This window comes from Pterocles gutturalis, unplaced genomic scaffold, assembly GCF_000699245.1.
Source record: "Pterocles gutturalis isolate BGI_N339 unplaced genomic scaffold, ASM69924v1 scaffold7933, whole genome shotgun sequence".
Classification (NCBI taxonomy): Eukaryota; Metazoa; Chordata; class Aves; order Pterocliformes; family Pteroclidae; genus Pterocles; species Pterocles gutturalis.
The window spans coordinates 1-10,437 of record NW_010125545.1 but is presented as its reverse complement, the minus strand read 5'-3'; the positions used below and the strand labels follow the sequence as shown (position 1 = coordinate 10,437).

General features: G+C 40.1%; 1 protein-coding gene across 1 annotated transcript in view; it reads left to right on the top strand.

Moving 5' to 3' along the window:
- Nucleotides 1-9,171, top strand: part of LOC104465522 (band 4.1-like protein 4B) — a gene marked incomplete at its 3' end in the record, with an annotated part of 40,980 nt that extends 31,809 nt beyond the window's left edge. Inside the window, exons 3-6 of the mRNA XM_010078602.1 lie at nt 2,468-2,510; nt 4,745-4,823; nt 8,276-8,320; nt 9,119-9,171. Coding sequence (XP_010076904.1) covers nt 2,468-2,510; nt 4,745-4,823; nt 8,276-8,320; nt 9,119-9,171 — 220 coding nt within the window. The remainder of the gene's footprint in view (nt 1-2,467; nt 2,511-4,744; nt 4,824-8,275; nt 8,321-9,118) is intronic.
- Between the last annotated feature and the right edge of the window lie 1,266 nt (nt 9,172-10,437).

The following is a 10,437-nucleotide window of genomic DNA, read 5'->3' as shown; positions in this document are numbered from 1 at the left end:
CCCCCCCCCGTCCAGTTTCATTGCCAAGAAGAGAAAGGGATTAATCTTCTATGTACTATTGTTTCACATGGTAGCGATTGTTTGGTGTTCACATGCAATTCTAAGTTCTACTTCTGTCACCTTAGGTCTGCAAAGCAAAATATTCCTTGTGCTGAAGTTAGGTTACCACATGTATATGAGGATTGGATAATGGTCTTGAAGGCTGTTCCTGTAGCTCTCCATTATTCACAGAGGTGATTCTCCCCCTCTACTCTGCTCTTGTGAGACCCCACCTGGAGTACTACATTCAGCTCTTGGGCCCCCAACATAAGGACATGGACCTGTTGGAGTGGGTCCAGAGGAGGGCCATGAAAATGGTCAGAGGGCTGGAGCATCTCCCATATGAGGACAGGTTGAGAGAGTTGGGGCTGTTCAGCCTGGAGAAGAGAAGGCTCCGAGGAGGACCTTATAGCAGCCTTCCAGTACTTAAAGGGGGCCTACAGTAGAGATGGGGAGGGACTCTTTATCAGGGAGTGTAGTAAGAGGATGAGGGGGTAACAGTTTTAAGCTGAAAGAGGGTAGATTTAGATTAGATATTAGGAAGAAATTTTTCACTGTGAGTGTGGTGAGACACTGGAACAGGTTGCCCAGAGAAGCTGTGGATGCCCCATCCCTGGAGGTGTTCAAGGCCAGGCTGGATGAGGCTTTGAGCAACCTGGTCTAGTGGAGGGTGTCCCTGCCCATGGCACAGGGGTTGGAACTCGATGATCTTTAATACTCCTTCCAACCCAAACTGTTCTATGATTCTATGAGCCACACATGAAAAGCTACTGGAGGATTTTTGCCTGTAGTATAGATGTTATTCGTATTTGATTTTATTTAATATGAAGCTAAACTTTTCTTCTAATGCAATCTGTATATTTGTCTTTGTGAGTGGTTTATCTTTAGCCAAAATAAATATTGAGGAGAAAAACATTTTTGTATTTGAAGCATAAAAAATTAATCTGCCCTGGAGTTGTGAAAGTAACAGACTTGGATAATTTCAGTAAAAGAAAGCAAGGATTCACTGTTAATATTTTTTTCCTTATCAGAAATTTGAAATTTCCCAAAGCATCTGTGAACAGCTATGGTTTCTGGTGTAATTCTTTGTAAGAGAGTGAAGTAGAGACAGAATAAATTACTTGCAACTGTAAGGAATTTATTTGTATGAGCTGCTGTAATGTTTTATTTCACTCTGGTAGAGATTTCTCAGATTGTAAGGATGGATTCCTTGGCAGCCTCAGCTAAGGGAGTATAGCAAGTCTCGCGCAAATAAAAGCACCTTCAGAATAATTGTTCCATTTCTCTTTTCTCTCTCTCTCCTCTTTCTGTGAGATTTATTTATCTCAAGAGTCGTAAGTTGTCAGACTTTCAATCTATATCCTTCTACACCTGTGATAAATAAATTTTTGCCTTGTCTTAGGAAATATTTCATAAATAAATGCCAGCATTACTATCCAACAAATATTTTTTTCACATTTATTTAGCCGTAATAGTGCGGTGTTAGTGGAATGACAAGTAGTCATTCAGAGATTCTTCTTTTTCTGAAAGCATGAATGCTTTAACAGGGAGGAAGGAAGAGGTTTTTTTCTCATAATAGTTTGTTCCACAGTACCTAGTTTATAATTTTAAAATAATTATATGCGTAAAGATAGAAAAACATTTTATTTCAGGGAAGTCCAAATACTGGTTTATTGGCTTGTACAACAGGAGTATCTATATGGCGTTGCTTCAGATCAGATTACAGCCTTGTGTAGGACATCGCACAGAGAAGGTCAAAAGATTTAAGCTAAATTTACACCAGACAATGTTTATTGCTACTCTTCTGTAGATGCAACTTGCACTGATGAGAGAGTGCCTAAACTTTGCTGGGAAGCATACTTTTTGGTCATCATAGTTACATCTACTCGAGACCTTTTGCTTTAGTTTAAAAAGGGGAGGTAGGTATGCGTCAGTGTTTCCCAAATCCTTTTAGTGGCGATTAAGTCTTCATCCTTATCTGGAAAAAACTTGGCTATGGAGCAATGGAAGGCAGGACAGTACAGGATCTGGAGGGTCTCCATAAAACAGGGGAGTTGAAAGGAGAATGAAACCCAGGGGTCTGGCCTGATGTCCTCAGGGGCAATGGGGCAACAGTTAAACAGTTAAAGGGTATTTTCCTTACACACCACTGCTTTGTGGCTTTGGATTTTGAGGTTTCCTCTCTGGAAGAGTGAAACTTCCCTGGCAGCACTGATACACTTATAAGTCAAGCTTCCCTGTGTGAAATAAGATAAGTTGGTAAATGGGCAAATAAACACTTTCACAAATGTGAAGAAGCTTAGCAAATAAACATGGCAATATTTCCTTTTAGGAGATTTTTATCTGTTAAATTTTACTGTAAATAGCTTATTGTGTCAACAAAATCTTGAAATGAAACTGCTTTTAAATGTGGATTTTCTTTTTTTAGCACTGGTTGGACCATTCAAAATTCATTAAGAAGCAAATAAAGAGTAAGTACTGTGTCTCTGCCTGTTTATTTTGTTACTTCCTTAAGAATTTGAACTTAGAGTATTTGAACGTGATTGTGAATGTTTAAATATGGCCTTTAATGGAATAATTATTATTTCTTAGGAAATAGTTTTAATTTAATGGCTAATTGGCTGACTATGCCGTGTCTAAACGCAAGAGCACTTATAAGCAATAGACCAGCCTTTAGTAGACCTCTTTAAACATGTCCTGTTTGTCTGAGGCAGAGTAGGTTGCCAGGTAATTTCAGTCTGCTCTGTGAAATCAGGTTGCCTGGACACAGATCACGGTTTCTGTCACTGCTTCTGATCCAGAACAGGTTTCCTGGGTAAATGGAAAATATTTCATTGTGTAATGGTTAACCTTTTTTTTTGTATATGATAAATAAAAGTAGCAGAAGTACCTGCTGTTTCACCAAAGGGAGTTTTTGGGTTGAGGGGTTGAGTTTGGCCGCGGAGATTTTTGTGGAAATTGATAAGGCAGGCAAGTTGCTTCTGGATCTCTGATAATCTGGTGACAGGCTTGGGTACAGTACAACACTGGCATTAGCATGTTTTGTTAATATGCTGCAGTTGGCAACAGCCATAGGCCAACTGATAATATATCTTCTCTGAGATTAAAATACATTAAAATATAGAATTTTGCAGGGAAATTGTTGACCCCCTTGCCAAGACCTCACAGAGATAGGTCTTGATTGCTTCAGTGGTGCTTTGCCTTTCTTTCTGATAAGTATCCAAATATCCAGATGATTTTTGTAAATGGTAGAGTTGTTCTTCTTCAAAGGCCTTTAGGACATCTTGTTTTCACCCCACAGTGTGTGGGTGACAGTCTGCTAGAACAGATGGTAGGGAGCTGCTGTGGTAAGGTTTTGGTGGTTGGCTTTCTCTCACCTTTTCATCACATCACAGACTGCTTCACCTTAACTAAGTGTTTTGCAGGTGTGCTTTCTGTGATAGCCTTGTCCTTTTCTTGGTCTGTTTTAAAATGTGGAAAATGAGCAATTCTGTAACACCTTCAGCCAGTGTAGTTGCAGTGTTTTGTCTGTGTTTAACCTTTGAAGGGCCTTTTTTAAAAGAAATTGGCCAAGCCCTGCCCTGAGGAATGCCAAAGAGGGAAGCAATTTGATGAGTGTTTTAAGGGTCTGTCTCACAACAGGATACTTTTCTTTACCTTCCATTCAGCAGGTGCTTTGAGAAGAGTTTGTCTTTCGTGGCAGGGGGGTTGGAACTTGATGATCTTTAAGGTCCTTTCCAACCCAAACCGTTCTATGATTCTGTGTTGCTCACTGCTCTTTTTTTCCCTAAGCAGTGAGCAGGTGAAAGTCATTATCTTGCTGATGCAGACCTTACCAGCAGTGTCTTAACTGTCAGCCTAGGGTACTATAACCTGTCTTCTGGGAGTTGGAGACAACATCAAAGCTCTAATTGTTAGAGTTTTGGCTGCATGTCATTTAGTAGAATGGATCTTTAATAGACACATATACACTGTGTTGATGTGGTGTTACAGAAGACCTTAGAAAGGTGTGAAAGAGAGTCATTTTTCCAGCAGTTAATATACCAGCAGGCTGTTGATCTGGAAGATGAGGCTTAGGCAGATAAGAATGCATTGTTCACAGTCTCATGGTAGCTGGGTGACATATCAGCTGTGTCACATAAAAAGTCAGACCTACCGTTCACCTTTTGGCATTAGAAAACAACAATTCTTGCAACTCCACTTCATGGCATTTGTTAGCTTTTTGTGTTCATGGGTGCCTTCCAGCACTTTTCACCTTATTTATCTCACCTTTTCTCATTCGTGTGTATCAATTGAAAGCCAATATGTTGGATGGGGGTTTTCTGGGGTTGTGTTTATGCCCGGTAACAAGAAGCATCACTGTCTCCCTCCCTCTCCCTTCCATCTCCCCTGCTCCCAGAAAGAGGCAGTGTACCCGGAACTGGCTGTCATTCACAGCATGCTGCAGGGCACATCTCTTCAAAACAAAAATGTGTTTGGACTATTGCTTGACTAATCTAATGATTAGAGTATCATGAAGTGTGATAATCATATCTTTTTTTATTGCATGCCTTTTTAAAAACATTAAATATTTGCTTTGAAGAATTTGGAAAACATACTTCATGTGGGTTTCTTGGGTTGTGAGGTGGTGGCTGTTGTTCTGCCTTAGCAGAACCGCAACTAGTGTAAACTTTTTTTTCCCCATTTAAAATCTCTGCATATACAGTTGGACCTCCGTACACGTTGCATTTTCGAATTAAATACTATTCATCAGAACCGAACAACCTTCATGAGGAGTTTACAAGGTAGGAACTATGCATGGCTAACTGGGTGACTGGCAGAGGGGTAAATAAGATATCTAAGTTACACGGGGGGACTGTAAGCAGATGATTTGAGCTTTCTTACTAAGAGTGGTCATTTTGTTTGACTTCTTAGGTGTTCTGCTACTGTCAGAGAAATATAATCTTTTTATTTACTACCAAAAACCATTCATGGGCCTCTCCAGGTGTTTTAGTCTGTAGGAGATACTGTGTTCTGATGCTCTGAAGTTAGCACAGAAAGGCAGCGTTGGGTGGGGAGAGCTGCAGCTGGGAGATAGCTGCTCTTTACACCAACGACACCTGCCATAGCTCCAGGAGGATTTTCCATCGTGTCCTGCTAAAATGCCAGTGCTCTGCTTTGTCCCCCTTGCGCTGGAGTCTCGGGGGTGATTTAACAATGGTACAAAAGCCACAGATTTGTAGGAATAGACCGCTTGAGTTCTTGGTTAACGGTTGACTGAATCTCTTTCGCTTCCCCACAGTTCTCTGTAGTGCAAAAGATGTAAAGACTGCATTGTATAAAGTCACCTTAGAATACCTGGAGGTCTTCTGTTTCAATCTGGTGGGCTGTTTTCTGGGCTGTGAAGGCTATACCTTGCTGGGTTCGTAGTACCCCGGTGTGATCTAGAGAATATTCTGAAAATAGCGAAAGAAGCAGCTGGAGGAAAAAGATTTACTTACCTTTTGTATCTGCCAACTTTGTGTCTTCTTTTTATAGTGATCATCTGTTTAATGTTGTTTTATCTTTTTTTTTGTTGTTATTCTGTTTCTCACTGTACGGCACTTTCTGTGTCTTCTAATTTGGTTGGCAATAATCAGTGTACTCCCAATCAGCCTAAGGTGTTTAGAGATTGTTGATTGTTGTAGTTCATGTGCATGTGATGCTTATGTTAAACTTATGCCTGCAGGCATATGTTTATTGTCTCCTTTCCTATCTGCTGTGTTGACCATGTCTTTTTTTTTTTCACTGCTTGAGACAGAATCCAAGAGCTAATTGTCTCCATGTGGAGGCTTTAATATCTGTCATTAATTTAGTGCAGCAGTGTTACTTCAGTAAAAGGGCATATTCCTTATACAATGTATAATTAACCTATAGAACTCCCTGACATTTATGTAATTGAGTATAAGATCTCAGAGAATACAAAAACTTGGATGATTTTGGACATCTCTAATGAGAAAATGCAGTTAAATTGTAGGAATAATATATATAATATATATTTTCTGAAAACTGATTTAAGTCTTCATACATCAGGGTGCATGTCTGACAAGTATTACATTTCCCCTGTGGCCATATTATTCCATTATTGTCTACGACAAGATTTCTTGCTTAATCGTCTGAAGCATGTGATCCTAGTCACTGCGAGATGTGGGTTTCTGAGCTATGTGATCATTGCTGTGATCAGTAAGACATTTCTTCTGAAGGTATTAACCTCTAATGCTTTGTGGTCTAATTATTGCTAAAAAGGTGACATTTCAGAAGACAATTTTAATTAGAAAAACACTTTAGTCCACTAAATTTTCAGTGTTATGAACAATTTTTTTTTGTTATAAGCTTGACACAAGACCACTGTGAAACTGGAAAGAAAATGAAAATGAGCTGGAAATTTATTTTAAAGTGAACAAATAGCTGCATTTTTCTTTTTTGTTGGGGAAAGTGATTTTGAATGTTGCTGTTTTTTAAAAAAATCTTTGTGCTGGCTGGATTGTATTTGCCTGTAGCATGCTGAGTAAAAAGTGAAGATTAACAACCATATACTCAGAATAATTCCAAGTGGAAACTGAATGGGAGTAAGAGGAGGAAGAAAAATGATCATTGATGGTAACAATGAACTGGCCTGGTGGGTGGGGGGGGGCAGGTGTCAAAATTCCTTTTGGAGGCTTGTTTTCTAGTAGACTCCAGTTTCTAGTGAAGCTGTAAACATCGTATTCTCATAATTAGCACAGTAATGGGGAAGTATTGATACCCTTCACCCACTCTTGTCTTTTTCCAATTTAAAAACACAGTTGAAATCCAGCACATTCTGGAAGACATCCGTAATTTCTATGGGACCTGACTACTTAGTTTAGTTAGAAAAAGACCAAAGGAATATGTCTGTACATATGTGTTGTGGGGAATTTTCTAAGGTATTTTGCTGATTTGGAATATTGAGAATAGAGGTGCCGATGCTTGTCAGTCTGCGTACAGAAAAGGAGCAACAGTAAGCCATACCAACCAGAACAGAGCTGCAGCGCTGCACAGGCCAGCTGGCATGGATAGAAACACTGCCCAGATTTTTCTTGCAAATTTACAAGAGTTCATAGGATTGTCAATCATCGGGGAAGACAGTAAGAATAGGAAATATACGTGTCTACCCTTAATCTATGCATGCAAATGCCCAGGTTTGATTAGCAAGTCAGGTGTGCTGAGTATGTGAATCAGAGATGTGACACAGAGCTAATGTGGATCAATCTGATTCTGGTTTAGTATATCATGAGAACTCTTTTTAATCTTCCTTTTAATTTCTGTTTTCCTGTCTGATTCCGGCAATTCATCCTTCACCATGTTCACAGCACATATCTGTGGTTGTCTTTCTAGCATCTTTTGTAATGATAGGAGAGGTTTACGTTCACATTTACTGGGTTGACTATCAGCAGTGCTTCGTGCTTTCTTCTCTTAAGTCATCCATCATTACAAGCCTCACCTCGCGGTGTCCAGAGCTGTGCAGAGCCTGCCTGTGCCATCCTGTCCTGCACAGAGCCCTTGTGTGACCTGGGGCAGTTCTGCATGCCACAAAGCCCGACTGTGGCTGTGAAGCATGAAGCATGCCTAGAACTGAAGATGAGCAACAGCTTAAAATGCTATACAGTTTGAAGGGTGTAAATTCCTACTTGGCCTCCTGAATAAATGTGTGGGCCCTATGAAATGTGGGTTTCTTTTATTCAGAACTTTTCTGCTATCTTATGTGAAAATTCAGTCTGAGCTTTTCCTTTTGCCCAGTTCAGACTTTTTCCATATTCTGTATTTGTCTTTGAGAAGGTAACCCCAAAGTCTTCATGCCTTTATCTGCGTTTTGTCTCTAGATCCTGTAGTGCAATCCTTGCTGGAATTGGGCAAAACCCAGTTCAGGAGAACGTTGGAGTGTCAATAACATTTAGGTTGGTGTGGTGTATGCTCAGGTAGAGCACATAAATAAACAGCAAGGCTTTGGACAGTGTCCTGAACACCACCAATAGGTGAAAAATCTTCTTTTCAATTTTAGTGAAAGCTATGGGAACTTTGAATGTTGCAGGGTGTATCTGGGTGATCCCAAAGGCCCTTTTTTATGAGAGCAAGTTAATGAAAATGTTGTGACTACTCAGTGAGTTGGGATATTTTTCTAGCCATTGGGGGAATGGCTGGAAAAGAAAGAAAGATGACATTATCTATGCTTTTGACTTTCTGAATTTTTATTTGTCAGGTACCTGTTTGTATTACAGCTCCGACAAGATATTCTTTCAGGGAAGTAAGTACCTCTTTGCTCTTGAAGCTGTAATTTAAAGTATTTATAATAGTTAATCTCTTAGTGAGTTAAAATTTTACTGCGTGATCGTTTTTAATTCTTTATGGTATTTGTGTACAGATTGTAAACATGATTTACAGTTCCACATGTGATTTTTTTTTTCCTTTAGAATACGGTGATACAGTTAGATATATAACTTTATGTGCATCATGACTGTATTATTGACAAACAGAATGTGTAAAAACCTTTGATGGATTGACTAGGTGATGGACGTGTATAGAGAGAGCAACGACTGTCCTGATTTTTATGACCTGAAAATGTAACGTAGGCTATATTTTTCAGTATGGTAGGTAAAATAGAGGAGGAAAAGGTGATGAAGTGCAACACTTTGTGTACAGGCCAAACCTGAAAAAATATTTAGTGAGTTTATACTCTCACCCTGGCCAATAAATTCACACCTGCTCTCTTTTTTTAATTACAAAAATGCTCAAAAACATATGTTCTAAAATGTAGTGTTGAAGCAAAAATGGTTTCTTAGTCGATTTAATGTTGTCCCTATTAGTTCAAGTTTGGTTTATGGTGGAGTGTATCATATGTTTGGTGCTAATTAGAACATACCAAGTTAGGAAATAATCATATGCAAGTAAAAATTAATTGTAGATATTTTGTATCATTAATAGCTTGTAGAAGTTAATGTTTCCATTTTTTATATCAGGCTACTTTTAACCTTTATTGCAAGAGGAATTCACTGAAAGTACATTATTTTTATAGGTTTGTTTTGTTTTGTTTTTTTTTTTTAAGACTGAAATGCCCATATGAAACTGCTGTTGAACTAGCAGCTCTGTGTCTTCAAGGTATGCAATCTTTTGAAAGTGGTTTGTCTTAATGTACTAAAAAACTCACCTAGAAGTTTCTTTTCACTCTTTGGTACTTATGATTTCTCATTGATCATATATAAATGCCGTTCCTTTACCTGAGGAGGAGAATTTTAGGGTGATCACTTTCCTGCCTTCCCTCCACTCGTAACTTCTGAACTACATTAGCTGACATTGGCACACTTGCCGAGGGAAAGGAGCCTCAAAGGAACGGACAGACAAAGGTTTAATGGAAACCAGGGGCTGACCAGGGAAGAAAGACCCCAAATAGTTCCCCACTGAGGGAGAAGCTGTGATGTGTGCACTGTGAAGTGTTACCACTTCAGCCTGAAAAGCCACCTGGCCCGTCAGCACACACTTTGTAGAAGGTGGGTTCCTACATGTGTAGCTTTGCACATGGACTGCCTGCTGCCTGGCCAGTGATTGGGAGACACACTGTGTGACCGAGGAGATGGTTACAGCGCAGGAGGGGAGGGAGTGGCAGCCAGTGGAGAGGAGAGAATTATATAGACAGGTAAGAACTAAGATTACTTCTGTGTCAGGAGCAAGGGTTACAAGAAAAAAAAATCCTAGGACACTGGGTTTCATTAGTTTATTGTAGGAAAAAGTCTTTTGTTTATTGCTGCGAACACATTAGTACAAATATTCATAGAATCATTAAGGTTGGAAAAGACCTCAAGGATCATCAACTCCAGCTGTCAACCCACACCACCTAACTCACTAAACCATGTCCCACACCACATCTACATGTTTCTTGAACACCTCCAGGGATGGTGACTCCACCACTTCCCTGGGCAGCCTCTTCCAGTGAAGAAATTTTTTCTAATATCCAGGCTAAACCTCCCCTGGCGCAACTTGAGGCCATTTCTTCTTGTCCTATCACTTGTTACTTTAGAGAAGAGGCCAGCGCCCACCTCACTACACCCTCCTTTCAGGTAGCTGTAGAGAGTGATAAGGTCTCCTCTCAGCCTCCTCTTCTCTAGACTGAACAACCCCAGTTCCCTCAGCCACTCCTCATAAGACCTGTGCTCCAGACCCTTCACCAGCTTTGTTGCCCTTCTCTGGACCTGCTCCAGCACCTCAATGTCCTTCTTGTGGTGAGGGGCCCAAAACTGAATGCAGTATTCAAGGTTCAAGGTGCGGCCTCACCGGTGTGGATTACAGGGCCACAATCGCTTCCCTAGTCTTGCTGGCCACACTATTTCTGATACAGGGGAGGATGCCATTAGCCTTCTTGGCCACCTG